This window comes from Elgaria multicarinata, chromosome 5 (assembly GCF_023053635.1).
Source record: "Elgaria multicarinata webbii isolate HBS135686 ecotype San Diego chromosome 5, rElgMul1.1.pri, whole genome shotgun sequence".
Lineage (NCBI taxonomy): Eukaryota > Metazoa > Chordata > Lepidosauria > Squamata > Anguidae > Elgaria > Elgaria multicarinata.
The window spans coordinates 58,370-78,585 of NC_086175.1; the positions used below are offsets into that span (position 1 = coordinate 58,370).

Here is a 20,216-nt window from a genome sequence, read left to right on the forward strand (position 1 = left end):
ACCATATGAAAAGGAGCACAGGGCTCCTGTATCTTTAACAGTTGCATAGAAAAGGGAATTTCAGCAGAGGGGAACCTGGTGAAGTTCCCTCTTCATCACACCAGTTAAAGGTGCAGGAGAAAAATATATTTTTTACTTAATTAACATTAAAGAATGCACTCTTTAATGTTAATTAAGTAAAAAATATAATTTTTTTACAGTTATATTTATAAATATAAATTTCAGCAGATATCATTTGTATATATGGAGAACCTGGTGAAATTCCCTCTTCGTCACAACAGTTAAAGCTGCAGGAACCCTGCCATCTTGACCAGATACAAAAGAGGCAAGGCTCCTGCGACTTTAAATGTTGTGATGAAGAGAGAATTTCACCAGGTGCTACATGCATACAAATGACACCTGCTGAAATTCCCTTTTCTATGCAACTATTAAAAATACAGGAGCCCTGTTTTCCTTTCCATGTGGCTAGGGAGCCCATATGCAAAAGAGTACAGGGCTCCTGGTGAAAGCTGCAGGAGCCATACTACAGTGACCACATTTAAAAGAGGGCAGGGCTTTTGTCATCCTTTACAAAAAGCCATGAAATTCAATGAACAAAAAACCTACGGTTTATAAAACAGCCCTACTCTTTCCCACCAAGCACCAAAAAGCGGGGAAATTGGGAGTTAAGGCTCGCCAGCCTTAACGCCACATCCTCCCTAAGGAGGCAGAAAGTACCAGTGAAATTCTCATTCTGCCAAAGCAGATAAACCATGAGGACAGGATGGAGAATAGGATATGCAGAGGTGACTGTGGGGTTGTGGAAAACTGATGACGAACAACTTAGAGCCACCTACTTCTTTTTTTGTTTAGAGCAGCCCTTCCCCAACCTGGTGCCCTCCAAAGGTGTTGGACTGCGACGATGGAGCAGGTAAGAAACCCCACCCCCTCCTGCCTGGCCCTGCTGCCAGGTAAGCCCCAACCCACTTACGTGTTCCATCGTCACTGGGCCCGGGCTTGAACTGAGCACCCTGGTCCATCAGGAAACTCAATTCAAGCCTGGGCCCGGGGACGATGGAGCAGGTAAGCACCCCCCTCCTGCCTGGGCCCTTACCTGGACCCGCTGCCACTGCTGTGCAAACTGCAGCAACGGCTCCAGGCAAGCCCCCACCCCAGCCCACCCCACTTACCTGCTCCGTTGTCGCTGGGCCCCAGCTTGAATCGAGTGCCCTGGTCCACCCGGAAGCAAGTCCGCACCTGCAGCCTTGCTTCTGGTTGGACTCAGAGGCTTGATTCAAGCACGGGTCAGGCCATGACGGAGAAGGTAAGTGGGGTGGGCTGGGGTGGGCTTGCCTGGAGCTGCCACCGCAACAGTTTGTGCAGTGGCAGCTCCAGGTAAGGGGCCAGGCAGGAGGGGCGTTGGCTGGAGCTGCCACACTTTGTGCAGCGGTGGCAGCAGGTCCAGGTAAGGGGCCAGGTGTGTGTGGGGTGTGTGTTCTTACCTGCTCTGTCATCGGCTGGCCCTGACTTGAATTGAGCCCCTGGGTCCACCCAGAAGCAAGGCTGCAAGTGTGGCCTTGCTTCCAGGTGCACCAGGGCGCTCAGTTCAAGCCCGGGCCCAACGATGACAGAGCAGGTAAGCGGGGTGGGGTGGGGGTGGGCTTGCCTGGAGGCGCCCCCCTACGTTCCCCATCCTGCTGTCCCAGCATTCCTGACCATGGGACATACTGACTTGCAATGATAGATCATTGCAGTCCAACACCTTTGGAGGGCACCAGGTTGGGGAAGGGCTGCTCTAAACAAAAAAAGAAGTAGGTGGCTCTAAGTTGTTCGTCATCAGTTTTCCACAACCCCACAGTCACCTCTGCATATCCTATTCTCCATCCTGTCCTCATGGTTTATCTGCTTTGGCAGAATGAGAATTTCACTGGTACTTTCTGCCTCCTTAGGGAGGATGTGGCGTTAAGGCTGGCGAGCCTTAACTCCCAATTTCCCCGCTTTTTGGTGCTTGGTGGGAAAGAGTAGGGCCTTAACGTTGTTTTATAAACCGTAGGTTTTTTGTTCATTGAATTCCAGTCTTAGACCCATCATTCTAACCTTAGGGACCACCATTCCAGTCACATCCCTGTATGACAGCCCCAGTGGACATCATTCCGGTCTCAGGCCTGTCATCTCAGGCCCATTCCTGTCCCAGACTCTGTCTTTCCAATCATTTATGGTCTGCCATTGATATTCCACATCTTCTCTCCTTGTCAGTATGGTTAATCTGTTTTATTTATTTATTTAAGAGACATCTCAGTTGTCTTTAAGATCAAATTTAACATTTAGAATAAGAAAGCAAAAAGATCAAGATGTACCATTTCTGTCCCTATGACCAGAAAATCTTAAAATCATATTAAAGCAAACATCAACATTAAAATTGGCCCATTCCATTTCCTTTCAGCATCCATTCTTTGCTCTACCAGTAGTTCATTTTATGCCAACAGAAATTCTCAACTCACATTATTTTCTATGGGACTTATGATAGCTGCTGTTGTTTCCACTGGGCATTTGTTGTGGTTTAAAAGGAAACATCTGGTATTATGCCAAACCAACGGGTCCCAATCAGAAAGTATTGAGCAGCTGTTCCCTGTGTTTCCCATGAACAGATTTTCTGTGGTAAGCAAAAAGGATGGAAGACATGGTGAAACACAGGGGGACACCTGGACACCCCTTCTCTGATAAGATCCTGTGAACGAGGCAGGCCTCATCTGGCCTCATCTGGAAGCACCCCTGCCTCTTAGTCTTGGGAAGTGCCCCGCCCTCCGGCTAGTTTTCTTGGCAGCAGTATCAACAACAATGTCCAAAGCCAACTTTCAAGAATGGAAGAAGAAGACACTTTATGGGAGAAGAGTACTGGGCATCTCGGATGTGCACAACACAACTGAATCCAGCCACTGCCTGGTTCCTCATCCAATGCTGTTGGGAGGGAGGGTTTTTGTGTGTGGCTACTTTCCAGCCCTGTTCAGAGGAAGGACGGATATAATAACATGCCACAGGCAATCAGTCAGAGCAAGCTGTCCCCTTTCCTCCTTTTCCTCCCCCCACTCTGCAGTAAACTCCCTCCCCTTCCCCTCTCTGGCCCTGCTAGCTCTATAGAAGGGAGGGAGAAAGGCAAGACCCAAACAGACAGACGCGTAAATCAGCAAGAACAGCAGCGGCGGCGGCAACTCAGCTCTGTGTTCAGTGTTCGCCATGGACAGCAAAATGCTCACCCTCCTCTCCCTCCTGCTGCTACTCGGAGCCTTTCGTACTACCAAAGGTAAGTCCAGGAGGGCTCACTTTCCTCCTTCCCCTCCATTCTGAGAGACAATGGCAACTGTGGATTGCAAGAGGGGAGATCTTGCTCTTGAACTCCTGCGCTGCACCAGGCAGGCCAGTTCCAAGGGCGTCCACAGTCCAAAGAAGCGGCCAGCGAATGCCAGAGGGGCCCAGAAAAAGGATGCCTGCGGAGAATGCAAATGGAAATATGATGGAGCCGGCAGGGCAACAGACATCTAGGCCAGCAGAATGGGGCTCTAGCAGCTGTCGGGTCTTTTCTGGGGGAGCTGCATCTTTGCAGGTGTTAATGAGACTTTGCAGGGCATAATTATGAATCAAACTAAGGGTTATATTCTTCAGAATGACAGAAAGGCAGCGAGGGAGCACAGACATCGATGCTTGTTGTTCCCCCTCCCCCACATCTCTCCTCTAACTATGGTCGGGTCAGGTGGGGTCAAAGACTCTGAATTCCCAAGCACCGGGATTGCACTTTGGGGGGAGTGCTTCCAACTTTTATTTACGAGTGAAACCCCTTACTTGGGGGGGGGGGTGTGATGCGAAAGGAGGGGATCACAAAGGTGCAATGAAAATCTAAGCAAATTTCTGCTCAGAAAGAAACAGCAGTAGTGGCAGCTGGAATTGCTTCGGATTTTACCAGAAAGCAGAAAAAATGGGAAATACGTGATGATGTGTCAAATACTATTTATCTGCCCATGCAAAGTACACAGTACTGTATCCACCCATTAGCAGACAGGGAGGCATCCCTCCCCATAAATTTCCCAGCGCCAAGAGAAGTTGCTGTCGTCAGATATGGGCTTTCTCTGTATTCTTATTTCCAAAGCCTGATGGGTCCATTTGGTTACCCTAGCTTTAACACATTTTATCACCCTTTCCCAAAGATTCTACTGGTGGTTTATCAGGCCTGAATCAGGAAGTGAGAATGATTCTGACTAGTTCCAAAGAAAACTGAGAGGCGATTCTGCTGAAAAGTTGCTGGAAACGAATGTACCATAACAACCCAGCATTTTGAATAAAGTCCTCAGAAATAAATAGAGGTTTCCCAAAGGCAGTGCAACTTTTCAATGCTTGTGCTTTGCGGTCTAGTAAAGTGGCCTCCCTATCTGGATTTTCTCCAGAAAGGAGTGAGCTCTGACTTCTGCGTTCTCCACTGTTGGGAGAGTTTCCTCCTCGCATGCTTCTGTTGAGAACGAATGAAGGTAGAGGAAAGAGAGACAAGCTCTGGTGCTGTGTATAGATGAACAATGAACTTTTTATTTTTGTAATGATATGAAAATGCTAGCTGTTTCAGATTCAGAGGAATCCTTCCTCAGGAGCTGTAATAAGAAAAAAGAAAGGACAAGCTGCAAAACTGCTTACACAGTTCGCTTGATTAAAAAGCCTCAGCGTTTGTTGTGTGTCCTGATATCAGAACTAACAAATTTTCTGGGTTGTGTGAGCAAGGGTCTCTTTCTTTTACCTTCCTACTGGTGCCAATTCCCTTCATCTACCAGAGAACGAATGAAGCCATCGTGTCTGGGCTCTTTCTATTTTGGAGCACAGAAGCTTATGCTGAATGGCTTCCTCTGTGCCCATTTCAAAGCGGAGGGTTTCTCCAGAATTCGGCCAGGGTCTCTCTGAGGCTTGGGGGTGGGAGCTTGGGGAGGGAGGGAAAGTGGGAAGCGTTCTCCAAAATCATCCCAGGAAACTTTGCTGCCTCCACTGCGAACCAATCTCAAGCATTGAACAGGTACGATCCTCTACAGGGATCGGACATCTAGACAAGATTACTGGGTGCAGGCTCAGGCTACTTGAAAGTTTCTCTTTCCTCTCTGTTAGTTAAGCTAAGGGTACCATTGTATGAAGCACTTTTTCTTTTGCTCAAGGAGACAATTGGAGTGCTTCTAAACAAGACTTTTATTGCCCCTGCCTCATTCATGGAATGTTTCAGGGGTCCAAACATGTTGTCCTCATTTTCAGCCTTCATCTAACAAAACTGCTTGTTAGTTGGCTGGCCTGCATCAAGTGCAACAACCATTCACCCTGCTAATTGTGGGGAAGTACATTCAGTTTTGAGACACACAAGCTAATTCAGTCAATATTTGCTCAGAAGTACTTCCCACTGATTTCAAGAGTACGAGATGAGTTTTATCCTGTAATCACACTGCCTCAAACATGGCATTTTAGGGTGGGTCCAGGGGGGAATCCGCATGTCATTCCGAGATCGCTTCTAAGCGACCCCAGTGCGGCGTGAAAGCGATTGCGTAACTGGCCTTTGGAAGAGCCGATGAAGAGACGTCCTTCCCGCTGCCGCCGCCGCCGCCACCCGCAGACCTCATCGCCGGCTGGGACGGAGAGCTCGGGGGAAGAAGGCGGGGTGGAGAGCTTCTTCCGCTCTCAACCCTGCCTTCTTCAGCCGAGCTCTCCTCGCCGGTTGGCGAGGAGGTCTGCGGGTGGCGGCGGTGGCGGCGGAAAGGACGTCTCTTCGTCAGCTCTTCCGAAGGCCAGTTACACGATCGCTTTCACGCCGCACTGGGGTTGCTTAGAAGCGATCTCGGAACGACGTGCGGATTCCCCCCAGATGTCAACCTTTTCCATTTGAAGCCTCTTGTGTGTCTATCTTTTTCCTTACCAAAGGAGCATTAGGTTCACAATGCCTTTTGGCTAGGAGCTCTTAGGCTTTAGCTGGACCTAATGTTTATCCCGGGATCCTCCCGGGGTCATCCCTTCGCATCTAAATGACACACAGGGGATCCTGGGATCAACCAGTGATGACCCCGGGATGATCCTGGGATAAACCTTAGGTCTAGCTAAGGCCTTAGACTGGAAGCACCTTGAGTCATTGCACAGCATTTGCTGTAAATTCTTCTTAGTACATGCCTTATTAATTTATTCACTAGCTGAAATGTCCAGCATTGCTTGGGTCAGTGAATACTGTGTATAACATTTATTTCATAAATAAATGATTTCTATACAACTTATGTATCTTTAGGTTGGTTGGTTTTTTTAGTTTGGTTGTTAGTTAGTTTTTTTTTGTTAGAATCAATGGAAAATTGTGTTAATAAGAACTGTATTTTAAGTTAGAGCTTCGTGATAAATCACATTTTTTGTTTTACCTGAAATGCCTTGGCCCGAGCAGCCATCTAAACTTCATAGAATCACAGAATAGTAGAGCTGGAAGGGTCCTATTAGGCCATTAAGTCCAACCCCCTGCTAATTCAAAAACAATCAGGACACACAACACCCTTTCTCCCAGCTAACAGAGATGCAAACCTAAAAATATGTTTTCAAAATATCCCAAGCAATGCTACATGTGAATATCATATATTGTGAACCGCCCTGGCTATTGGCAGTATAGAAATGTAATAAATAAATAAATAAATAAATAAATAAATAAATAAAAATAAATAAATCATATAGAATCATAGAATCATAGAATAACAGAGTTGGAAGGGGCCTCAAGGCCATCAAGTCCAACCCCCTGCTTAATGCAGGAATCCACCCTAAAGCATCCCTGACAGATGGTTGTCCAGGTGCCTCTTGAATGCCTCTAGTGTGGGAGAGCCCACAACCTCCCTAGGTATTAACTGATTCCATTGTCATACTGCTCTAACAGTCAGGAAGTTTTTCCTTATGTCCAGCTGGAATCTGGCTTCCTGTAACTTGAGCTTGTTATTCCGTGTCCTGCACTCTGGGAAGATGGAGACGAGATCCTCGCCCTCCTCTGTGTGACAACCTTTTAAGTATTTGAAGAGCGCTATTATGTCTCCCCTCAATCTTCTCTTCTCCAGGCTAAACATGACCAGTTCTTTCAGTCTCTCTTCATAGGGCTTTGTTTCCAGACCCCTGATCATCTTGGTTGCCCTCCTCTGAACACGCTCCCGCTTGTCTGTGTCCTTCTTGAATTGTGGAGCCCAGAACTGGACGCAATACTCTAGATAAGGCCTAATCAGGGCCGAATAGAGAGGAACCAGTACCTCACATGATTTGGAAGCTATACTTCTATTAATGCAGCCCAAAATAGCATTCTGTTGTTTTCAGCCCAGCACTCCAGCCTATCAAGATCACCCTGAAGTTTGTTTCTGTATTCCAGGGTATTAGCTACCCCACCCAATTTTGTGTCATCTGCAAATTTGATAAGCGTTCCCTGCACCTCCTCGTCCAAATCATTAATAAAAATGTTGAAGAGCACTGGGCCCAGGACTGAGGCCTGCGGTACCCCACTCGTTACTTCCCCCCAGTTTGAGAAGGTACCGTTGATAAGCACTCTTTGAGTCTGATTCCGTAGCCAACTGTGAATCCACCTAATAGTTGTTCCATCTAGCCCACTTTTAGCTAGTTTGTTAATCAGAATGTCATGGGGCACTTTGTCAAAAGCTTTGCTGAAGTCAAGATATATGACGTCCACATATGATGGTCACTGGTCACTGGTGACTTGGGCCTTTTATCTGACATACCTTTGCTCAGACTACACACCATGGCACTTTTAATTTTATTTTTTTAGTTAAATGAACTTGTGTATAAATTAACCATCTGTACTACAGTAAGTGTATACATAAGGAAGTGAAGACACCTAGAATGATACAGCCAAACTGCATGTGCCTTGAATTGTGCTGCGATCAGGACTATAGCAGGGGAGAATTTAACTCCCCCACCCACCCATTCTGTTTTCCTGGTTCATATTTCCCCAAAGCTGCTATTTGATCCAGATAATGTAATTAACAGCAAACAGCACACGGACCTGGTTAATGGTCATCCCATTGCTTTATGGTGCTGGTGGCATTATGCTATGGAGTCACATAGAGGATAAAGCCATTTTTAATATCTCCTGCTGAAGACATTTTATTTATAGAATGTCCTGAAGGAATAATAGTAATTTGTACTGATCATGATCATGAGTCATAGTTTGGTGGCAAGAGAAGACTCTTGGGAGTTCCACCCAAGGCATGCTGGGAGTTGTAAGTATAAGGCACAGGATTTTTTTATTAAATTCTTTAAAAATACTTAAAATCCAAATTTTAATGTTTTTAGGTTTTTCTGGTACATTGTACAGCCAGATCTATCAGTGTGCCAAATTCCAAGTTACTACCCAGCATTGTTCGGGCCCCCTAAGATATAAGTCTGTGAGGTAATTGTCTTAAAGTAGCAAGCTGGTTCTAGGCCTGTGAGTTAACTTTTAAACAAATTAAATTCATTTCTTTTTCCCCTCTCTCACCCTCATGACAACTCTGCAAGGTAGACCAGTCCTAGGCCTGTGAGGTAACTTTAAAACAAATTAAATTAGTTTCTCCCCCACTCGTCTCTGGCTGGCTGACTCACAGGTAGCTTGTTTGTTGCCGTCGAATATGGGCCCAGAACTTCAACCTCCTTCACTCCTGCTCCAGCCAGCCCAGGCACTCTCCCTTCAGGCCCAGAATGGCGAGCTACTTCCAGATGATGGCTGCCAAACCCTAATAAGTCTGCCCAAGGCATGTCGGTAGTTGTAGATGCAAGCCTAGCTCCCTGAATAACATGTCAATCTTTGAACACATCTTAGGTGTGGTAGGACAGCAGGCCTTCTTAGTTGTAGCACTCTGCTTAAGGCTTTCTTTTTCCCAGGCAGGCTTGCCTAGTGACTGCATTAATGGCTTTTAAGTGCCAAGTGGTTTAAAAAAAAAAAAAAAAAAACATTATTTCCCAAAGCCTTTTAACTCGATGAGATTTTTTTATGCTGCATCCCCCCCACCATTTTAACTAAACCACAAGATTCCAAGACAGATGCAAGAATTACTGAATAAAGTTCATGATTTTTATGTAAAAGCCTGACTTTACTATTGAAACAGAAGAGTGAATGGAGGAATGACTGATAGCTGAAGCTAGAATGGAATGGTGGGCAGGGCGAGTGGCAGTTGGAGAAAGAAGGAGAACTACTACACCTCCCAGCATGTCTTGGCAGCCCTCTGGTGCCCATGTCCTCTGAGAGGCGCTTTCCTCCTCTCATTGCTGATGCTGCTCCTTGATAGAGCATCGAGGAGTAGCATTGCTGAGGAGGGGAGGTAAGCAGCTTTTAGTGGACATGCACAACTCTGGCGAAGTGTTGCTGGGCCTGCCTCAACCCGCACTTCTCACTCACAAAGTGCTCCGTCAGGAGCCTGTACTGAAGGGCAGGCCAGGGCCGGGCACTTGCTTCCTTTTGTCAAGCTTGTTTCTAGGCATATTTATTTATTTATTGCATTTTATACCGCCCAATAGCCAAAGCTCCCTGGGCAGTTCACAAAAATTGAAACATTAAGTATAAAACAAACAGTATGAAAACATGATATAAAATACAATATAAAATCATATTATACCACTTCTGAGGGTACATCCCCTCCAGCTACTACATCAAATAGTCTATTGGCTTCCATAGACTATTTTTTGCCTAGTAAACTATCTAAAACTATCTCCAGGGTCAGCGCTACCATAAGGCCAAGAAGGCAACCGCCTAGGGCACAGACCTCAGAGGGGCTCAGTACTGTGTGTGATTGTGATGCAGGTGGAAGCGACAGTTTGCGCTTTCCTCGTGTGTGTGCGTGAGTAGTAATTCTTCTCTTGGTGCAGAAAGGACTTGGCAACCTAATAGCCTAGCAGGAGAAAACGCCTTGAATCGCTGACTGGCTGCAGCCGGCATGCGTCCACTGTCATACATGCATGCCCTTGCCCCCTCCCACGCCACGCTATGCCATTAAGAGAACAGCAGGCTGTTTAGGGGCGCTCCATTTACCCACCGAGAAGGGGGAAATGGAGGTGGTGGTGGGCACGTCGTAGTGGGGTAAGGCAGGACTGCAAAAGGGAGGGGGTGCAGATCGTAAACAACAATGCAGCACCAGCCACGGTGCATTGCAAAGGCACCTCTGACCATTGGGTGCTTGCCCTGGCTACCAGCCAAACTGTGGAGTTCGTAGGCAGCCTTCGAATAGAGCTCAACGTGGCATTCGGAGACGATTGAGTGGAGCCCCTCCGTGTGTGTGTGTGTGTGTGTGTGTGTGTGTTTGTTATGATGTCTTTGTCTTTTTGAAGTGGGTCGGATGGGGGACACACAATAAAGGCAGAGGAAGCAATCACACCTGCCACGTGAGAAAATAAAATATAAATAAATGGTTAGGGTTGCAATCCTGTACCCATACTTACCTGGCAGTAAGTCCCATTGAACTTAATGGAGTTGACTTCTAAGTAGATATGCATAGGGTTACTTTATTAGGAAACAACCTTCATCTCTGGGAGAACAGAGCAGTCTGATCCTAGACATGTGTAAATCGGGACTAGTTCCATTCAGTTCAAATGTGTTTAGGATTGAAGCTCTGAAGACGCAATCCTGTGTATGTTGACAGAAAAAGAGCCCTACAGCATGGCTGGCTGGGGAACGCTGGGAGTGTAGGACTATCCCCTCCCTCTAAACATTGTACCCTTAGGGTGCAATCCTATGCATGTTTAGACAGAAAAAGTCCTACAACTCCCAGCATGCTTACTGGGGAATGCTGGGGATTGTAGGACTAGTCTATCTAAATATCCATAAGGTCCCCCTAGTTCTACAAAGAAAGCCTTGCTGGTTGTTACTATGTTGTTTGCAGAATTCCCTAATAATAACTAGTATTTAACTTACTATGTTTCACATGCATCATTTTGTTGTAAGCCTTACAACAACCCTGTAGTGTCGACCTGTATTATCCCCATATTTGCTAGAGTTCTAGTGGGTGAGAGCTGAATTTGAGAAAAAGTAACTTGTCTGAGGCCACCTAGTGAAATCATGGGCTTCTTCACCCCATTTGCACCCCTCCAGGCACCTTCAGTCTTTGCGTGAGATGGTGGGTGCCCCCCCGGTGGATTTGCAAAAGATAATCAAAAGTTGTTTACTACTTGTTACTTATTCTTGCAATTTAAAATAAATTTAGCAGTTTCAAGTTGTGTGCTTTTTATTTTTTCTACAAAAATCTGTTCTTAAAAATCGAAGTTGGAAATTTTTTGGGTGTGTGCGTGTGTGCAAGTAGCTCGCCTTGCCTAGGGCACAAAATAGTCTGGCACTGGCCCTGACTATCTCCAGCTTTGTCAAGTTGGAGATAAAATTACCTAGTTTTTTTCTGCTTCTATCAATCAAGGAAATCCATTAAACAGCTGTATTTTATATTTCAGCACCTGGTAGAGCCTGATCTGAATATCTGCAGCCAACTCACACTATTTACCTTTAGACAGTAACCAAAGGGTTTCAATATCAGTCATTTTTCTTTCATGATATTTTGCATTGTTTATCGTCTTGTCTGATGAAGAGTTCTGAAGAATGTATGACCTTTGAGGTGGCATAGTGATATTACACAGGAGATGATATTATACAGTGATGATATTATACAGGTGATGATATAGTGATGATATTATACAGGAGCCCTGTCCTTTTCATATGGTTACCCTATGTAAAAGGTATTACCATACCATGAATGTTTGATCTTGGATACAGCCTCTGTAGCTTTGGAGACAACTTGCTTTACTTTCAGCCAAGCTCATCAGGCATTTAGGCAGACATATCTGAACAGGAGTACAAACACTGATGATCTAAGCTGAAGTGTTGTGGAAGAGGCAGCTGGCATTGCTCATCCTCTAACACAGCCCTGTTGTTTTGAAAAGTTGTCGTACAAAGTAAGAGCTTGAAACAAGTGGTCATTAAGGCAGTGTCTGGACTTTGCTTCAAACTGCAAATAGGCCCTCACATTTATTTATTCATTATTACATATTTATATCACCCAATATATCACCCAATCACAAAAATTAAACTCCTCAAATTGTTGTTGTTTATTCGTTCAGTCGTTTCTGACTCTTCGTGACTTCATGGATCAGCCCACGCCAGAGCTTTCTGTCAGCCGTTGCCACCCCTAACTCCCCCAAGGTCAAGTCTGTCACCTCCAGAATATCATCCATCCATCTTGCCCTTGGTCAGCCCCTCTTCCTTTTGCCTTCCACTTTCCCTAGCATCAGCCTCTTCTCCAGGTTATCCTGTCTTCTCATTATGTGGCCAAAGTACATCAGTTTTGCCTTTAATACCATTCCCTCAAGTGAGCAGTCTGGCTTTATTTCCTGGAGTATGGACTGGTTTGATCTTCTTGCAGTCCAAGGCACTCTCAGAATTTTCCTCCAACACCACAGTTCAAAAGCATCTATCTTCCTTCGCTCAGCTTTCCTTATGGTCCAGCTCTCGCAGCCATAGGTTACTACGGGGAATACCATTGCTTTAACTATGCGGACCTTTGTTGTCAGTGTGGTGTCTCTGCTCTTAACTATTTTATCAAGATTTGTCATTGCTCTCCTCCCAAGAAGTAAACGTCTTCTGATTTCCTGGCTGCAGTCAGCATCTGCAGTAATCTTTGCGCCCAGAAATACAAAGTCTGTCACTGCCTCCACGTTTTCTCCCTCTATTTGCCAGTTGTCAATCAAGCTGGTTGCCATAATCTTGGTTTTTTTGAGGTTTAACTGCAACCCAGCTTTTGCACTTTCTTCTTTCACCTTTGTCATAAGGCTCCTCAGCTCCTCCTCACTTTCAGCCATCAAAGTGGTGTCATCTGCATATCTGAGATTGTTAATGTTTCTTCCTGCGATTTTAACTCCAGCCTTGGATTCAGCCTTGGATTCGTCAAGCCCAGCACGTTGCATGATGTGTTCTGCATACAAGTTGAATAGGTAAGGTGAGAGTATACAACCCTGCCGTACTCCTTTCCCAATCTTAAACCAGTCTGTTGTTCCGTGGTCTGTTCTTACCGTTGCTACTTGTTTGTTATACAGATTCCTCAGGAGGCGGACAAGATGACTTGGTATCCCCATACCACCAAGAACTTGCCACAGTTTGTTATGATCCACACAGTCAAAGGCTTTAGAATAGTCAATAAAACAGAAATAGATGTTTTTCTGGAACTCCCTGGCTTTCTCCATTATCCATCGGATATTGGCAATTTGGTCTCTAGTTCCTCTGTCTTTTCTAAACCCAGCTTGTACATCTGGCAATTCTCGCTCCATGAATTGCTGGAGTCTACCTTGCAGGATCTTGAGCATTACCTTGCTGGCATGTGAAATAAGTGCCACTGTCTGATAGTTTGAACATTCTTTAGTGTTTCCCTTTTTTGGTATGGGGATATAAGTTGATTTTTTCCAGTCTGATGGCCATTCTTGTGTTTTCCAAATTTGCTGGCATATGGCATGCATCACCTTGACAGCATCATCTTGCAAGATTTTAAACAGTTCAGCTGGGATACCGTCGTCTCCTGCTGCCTTGTTATTAGCAATGCTTCTTAAGGCCCGTTCAACCTCACTTTTCAGGATGTCTGGCTCTAACTCACTGACCACACCATCTGAGCTATCCCCGATATTATTATCCTTCTTAATATCACATGATGTCTCCCATCCTTTAACACAGCCTTTAACTCATAAAAAATTCTTGCCTTCAGTGCTCTGCTACATGTGATATGATGCAAGGCATCTGTGAATGGATTTCCTGACATCTTTTTCTTTTGTTAATTTGGACTGGGTCTGCAGAACTGTGAGATTGGGTCTAACAGCCAGAATCAGGCTTCCTGTAACTTCATCCCATTATTTCATGTCCACAGAAGTTGTAAGTCTTACCTAAAACATTCCCCTCCCCACCTACCCCCACAGGTAAATTTTCTATGTAGGAACTGATAATCCCATTGGCAAATGTACAACAGTGACAAAGGCATTAGAAAAAAAGCCTTTGTAAATTGTTATATGTGAGCAACACCACCAGAATGCTTACAAAATAAATTGGGTTAACTGCTGTGTTGTGTTGTTTAGCTGGTTCATATCTCCATTTTTGTTGTTGTGTTGTTTAGTTGGTTCATATCTCCATTTTTGTTACTGATTTGATGCCTTTCTCTCTCCCTTTCCCACCCCACCCTTTTTCTGGAAAAGGCGAGACACACACATGTAGCACCATAGTCCAGACCCAAATAACACTTTCTACTGGCAATAGCATTTAGCAATGAAAAAAGACACAAGGAGAGAATACTTGAATGTAAAGGAGAATGCTGGCCTTCAGCACAGGAATGTTGTTTTTTTCATGTAGGGTTTTCCAGTCATATGAGCTTCCACCATCTGTTTGAATTCATTCAGGCCAAATAAAGGTCTAGGTGGGAAATAGAACTTAGCATGAAGAAGTTGCCCCTTCGGTAGGATCAAGGGCCCCTCAACTTCCAAAGCTCGAAGTTAGTTAGGATACATTACAGCTTACTGGATCTTCAGGGTTTATTGGATTGTAGAATTTTCAAGTGACAGTATATTTAGGGTTATTGAGGAAACACGCCTAACTTGGAATCCTTTGCAATGAAGTTTCTTCTCTCTGGTTAATCATTTTAGAAGTTTGGGATGTGGAAGGAGCTCCCTAAGTTTCTTATGCCAACATGATGATGGTTGCAAACCATTTGTAGTTATGATGAGAACAGTGGCCAACAATTGCACTGTACTGTGGGGCTTTGTGCTCCATAGTTACTATATGATTATTCTAAAGTTGTAAAAACACAAAATAGCTAAACCATGGCAGTACTTGCATGCCTAAAGGACTTGCTAACTTTTCCCTCCCTGTCCGGAATCAGTTTGCAAAGGAAGGAGGTTGTTTGGCTTTGCAGAGCTGTGGGCTAGCTGTCTGCCTTTTCTTTTTGCCTCAGGTCAAATCATTTGGCAGGAATAACACTGAAGAAGTGAACTGCATTTCAGTTCTAGCCTTTATCTTGCTTAATTACCACCAGCCACTTGAGAGAATTAGCTGACTCCTTTTAAAGACTCCATTTCTTAGGTTCCAGTTTCTTATCCCATTTTTGTCGCTTAAAACCCATAAACACAAGGATTAAAGGCTGAAATAATTTGCATTGCAGAGTGAATCTATATCCACTGAATACTTTACTTTGTGTTGCACTCTAGGGAAGCCCATCAGCTTGACCTACCGCTGTCCCTGCAGATACTTTGAGAGCAATGTGGCCAAGTCCCACATTAAGCACCTCAAAATCCTGACCATCCCTGGCTGTTCTCTCCAGCTTATGTAAGTGACCACAGGTTTGTCTAACACATTTTGCTGTAGCAATTTCTAAAGTGTCCTCACAAAAGAACGTGTATCACTGAGGATATATGGCTTCACTGTGGCTAACTTGCATTAGTTTTGCATCAGCAAGAAATTAATGAGGCTCAGCCAATACCAGATGAATAAAACAATGGATCTGAGGAACAACAGACAGATTTTGGCTTCTGGAGACAACTTTTCTCCATTACGTTGTCCTCATCCATAAACTGATGTACAGCAAGCCCTGTTTATTTGCATGGTTGTCTGAAATGTATGGTTTTATTAATATTTGTGTTAAGTACATAACACAAATATTAATAAAACCATACAACTCTGCATAAAACCATGCAAATTAATATTACGGTTATTTGTAATTGTTCCTATTATGTTTTTGAATTGCTGCATTTATTGCTGTAAATATGTTAGCTGTTTTGGGTTATAAGGTTGATTTCAATTGGCAGGCTTCTGGCACTAACAAGGCATTTTTTCCTCAACTGATTTTCTATGGCAAGGAAAAAGACAGAAGAAGCAGTGGGAAAACACAGAAGGGCTACAAGTGGAATACATCATCTGGACCAGTAGTGACTGGTGGGGCAGAGGGCAGTTAGGGTGGCCCTGTTTTGTAAAACAAAAAGGAGGATATCATGGCCGGCCCTCAAGGAGGTGTGGCCACCCCAACATGTCCAGCCCCTAAGGCAGGTCCATCCTGACATGGGGGCATGGTCTTGGTCACATGATTCTACAGCTCACAATTAAGACAAACCTGTTCTACATAATATGTTAATGTTAAAATCACTGGGGGAAAAGTGAGACATTAAATGTACTTGAAATTAAGATGTATTTTTAGTTGCTGTACACATTTCTTTGTGGTAGATCTTTTTGCTGTCCTCATAAAAGATCAATAGAAAAGGAAGATCTATTATTTTTTGATTTTTCCTAAAGAAAACAGGTCCTAGATTAGAAAAAAAATAGCTAAAGAACATTGTGGTTAGAAGGGGGTACACCAGTGCTAGACTAAACAGAAGATTAGACAGGGATGCAAAACATCCTACGTATGTTTTGACAGACAAAAGTCATACAACTCCCAGCATTCCGCAGGCAGCATGCATAGGATTACACCCTAGACCGATTTCTACCCAAATCCTAAGCACAAGGACTGGGAAAACATCTAAATATCATCAATGAAGTTTGCTTACAATTTCAACTTTTAGCACTCAGAATAATTTTTTCCTATCCAATGCAGCCTGATGAAGTGAAGCCTCATGCATGTCTAACCAAAAGCAAGCCTCACTGTGTTTAATAGGACTTATTCCAAGGTAACTGTATATAGGATTGCAACCCCAGTATGGAATATCTGCCATTTCATTGTGTGTAGAATTCAGGGAATTGGAAGGGTGGAGACAGAAGAGAGAAAGAATTATTGGGTCACTGTTGCAATCTTTTCTCAGACCTATTCAGTGTGATTTAATATTAAGCAAGAAAGAGCAGCTCTCTTTAAAACATTGTAAACATTTGAGATGTAATGTAAACTAGATTTCCACAAGTAAATTTCTTTTAAAGGTCTTGCTCCAGGCGTAGGCTTTTTCAGATTTTTAGCTGTACGCTATTGGGAGAACTGATGGTAAGCACCCACCATATGGCCTCAGTGGTGAGTTTCTACCAAACCCTATACGACTATCAAAACATCTGACTACAAGTTACAAGATAACAGAGTTTACATTTTATTTATTAGATTTATATCTCACCATTTTTCCTCCAAGGAATCCAAGGCGGTGTACATAATCCTCCTCCTCTCCATTTTATCCTAACAACAACCCTGTGAGGTAGGCTGGGTTGAGAGTCTGTGACTGGCCCAAAATCATCCAGTGAGCTTCCATGGCTGAGTGGGGATTAGAACCCAGATCTCCCGACTCTCAGGCCGACACTCTAGCCCCACTATGCCACAATTCACAAGTCAAACATTAAAATATTAGCAATATTAAATGGATAGTTAATGTGAAGTTCAGGTTGATTCTGGTTAAGACTAGTCAGCATAGCATAATCCTACTCAGAAGTAAGCTCAATTGAGTTCACTGTCTTGAGTTTACTTCCAGGTAACTGGGCATAAGCCTAAATAATTTAAGGGGCACGCAAAGATAGCAAAGTGCACAGCATCATTTAAAACAAGGAAAGAAACAAACACTTAGCACCTTAGTTTTACACAAAATATTGACTTTATATTGGCACGTTCAAAAATGCAAACTAGTATGTAGCAACACTTAGCAGTCATATAGTATCTTCAGGCTACACTTTACAGCATTTTCCTCATTTTTTAAAAAAATCTCACTGTACAAGACTCCCTTAGACGTTACTATTAAGAAATACATTCAGACAAAAATACAAGACCAACATGCACAGGATTACAGTCTTAATCTGTAAATAAATCAACTAATATAGTTGATTAATCAAGGTAAGATATTTTATTCAGTCCAATTAAGGGACAGCTTTTTTAAAAAAAAAAATCTCTTGCTTCTAGTGTGTTATGGTAATAAAAGATGGCCTTTAAAAGACGGCATTTCTGTCCAACAGATGGATGCTTTTATTTATTAATGTTTTCTTATGCTTCCTTAAGTATCTCAAAAAATCACTTCTAGTGAGGTTTCAGTAATATGCAAAAATATGTATATAACCAGCTAAGGGGCAGATGATTTACTTAGAAGTATTTAATTTATCACCAGTCCCTTTTTTAAAAAAATGAAGATCCAAAGAAAAGAAAAGCCAGGTGAACAATGGCAAAACCATACATGTGCCCTTCTTCAATTATTCAGCTGGCAACACAGTGATGACAGAGAAGGCAGAAAGCATTACTCTGGCTTTTGCTGCTTCTAATTAAGATTTTTGCTGTTCATAAGCAAGAATCACACAGTATTTTCTCTCTTTTTTCCTTCTCTGTCTCCCCACCCCCAAATGGATGCTTTTTCTTGCATTAATATTTTTATATTTACAGCATAAATAAAATAGTGGTCTAGAAAGTTCACTACAAATAAATAATAGTGGTCTAGAAAGTTCACTACAAATAAAACAGTGGCACAGAAGGATAGTGCCAAAGTGATAGCTCTTTTTTAATTAAAACAAAAGCCTGAATGGTGCTAATAGAGCTGTGATTTGTGACATCCCTGCAACCAAGACGTGCTCAGATCCAGTGAATGGAGTTGCACAAATGGTTTATTAATTTTTTACCCCCAAAGTCCATGTAACAAGGAGGTGACGTATTTATTTATTTCATTTTTATATCGCCCAATAGCCAAAGCTCTCTGTAGCTGAGCCGTTGCTGTTGCTGCTGTGGTTCCAGGGCAAGGCCAGGACAAGCAGTCGCCTGCTGCCACACCAGGCCAGACCATGGCTCCAAGGTCAGGCCAGGCCACACACCACCGCAGCACCCACCCACCCGGCTGATGCGCCAGGCTGGGCCATGGCTCCAGGAGCAGGCTGGGCTCAATCTTGAGTGGGCCCCAGCCCCTCTCTGCCTGGCGATCCGGGCCTTTCCTTGGCCAGCAACATTGTGCCAGACAAAGGAAGGCCTTGATGGGCAGTGGGCGGGGCTGGAAGGGCTTGTTTCCGTAAACGTGGAAACAAGCCCTCCCAGCCCCTCCTGCCTGGCGATCCGGGCCTTTCCTTGGCCGGCAACATTCAAGAGGCAGCTGGACAACCATCTTTCAGGTATGCTTTCATAGAATCATAGAATCATAGAATAGTAGAGTTGGAAGGGGCCTACAAGGCAAACGAGTCCAACCCCTGCTCAATGCAGGAATCTACCCTAAAGCATCCCTGACAGATGGTTGTCCAGCTGCCTCTTGAAGGCCTCTAGTGTGGGAGAGCCCACAACCTCCCTAGGTAACTGATTCCATTGTCGTACTGCTCTAACAGTCAGGAAGTTTTTCCTGATGTCCAGCTGGAATCTGGCTTCCTGTAACTTGAGCCCGTTATTCTGTGTCCTGCACTCTGGGAGGATCGGGAAGAGATCCTCGCCCTCCTCTGTGTGACAACCTTTAAGTATTTGAAGAGTGCTATCATGTCTCCCCTCAATCTTCTCTTCTCCAGGCTAAACATGCCCAGTTGTTTCATTCTCTCTTCATAGGGCTTTGTTTCCAGATCCCTGATCAACCTGGTTGCCCTCCTCTGAACACGCTCCAGCTTGTCTGCGTCCTTCTTGAATTGTGGAGCCCAGAACTGGATGCAATACTCTAGATGAGGCCTAACCAGGGCCGAATAGAGAGGAACCAGTACCTCCCGTGATTTGGAAGCTATACTTCTATTAATGCAGCCCAAAATAGCATTGGCCTTTCTTGCAGCCATATTGCACTGTTGGCTCATATTCAGCTTGTGATCTACAACAATTCCAAGTTCCTTCTCGTTTGTAGTATTGCTGAGCCAAGTATCCCCCATCTTGTAACTGTGCATTTGGTTTCTATTTTCTAGATGTAGAACTTGGCATTTATCCCTATTAAATATTCATTCTGTTGTTTTCAGCCCAGCACTCCAGCCTATCAAGATCACTTTGAAGTTTGTTTCTGTCTTCCAGGGTATTAGGTATTTCTGTCTTCCAGGGTCTTCCAGGGTAAAATCCCACCCAATTTTGTGTCATCTGCAGATTTGATAAGTGTTCCCTGCACGTCCTTGTCCAAATCATTAATAAAAATGTTGAAGAGCACTGGGCCAAGGACTGAGCCCACTCATTCCCTCTCCCCAGTTTGAGAAGGTTCCATTGATAAGTACTCTTTGAGTCTGATTCTGTAGCCAACTGTGAATCCACCTAATAGTTGTTTCATCTAGCCCACTTTTAGCTAGTTTGATAATCCGGATGTCATGTCGTACTTTGTCCAAAGCTTTGCTGAAG

The 20,216-nt window shown here is 44.1% G+C and overlaps 1 protein-coding gene across 1 annotated transcript in view; it reads left to right on the plus strand.

The window, feature by feature from the left end:
• Nucleotides 1-3,001: 3,001 nt before the first annotated feature.
• Nucleotides 3,002-20,216, plus strand: part of CXCL12 (C-X-C motif chemokine ligand 12) — a 35,968-nt gene continuing 18,753 nt past the window's right edge. Inside the window, exons 1-2 of the mRNA XM_063127408.1 lie at nucleotides 3,002-3,280; nucleotides 15,205-15,322. Of these exons, the coding sequence (XP_062983478.1) occupies nucleotides 3,214-3,280; nucleotides 15,205-15,322 (185 nt within the window). The 5' untranslated portion in view covers nucleotides 3,002-3,213. The remainder of the gene's footprint in view (nucleotides 3,281-15,204; nucleotides 15,323-20,216) is intronic.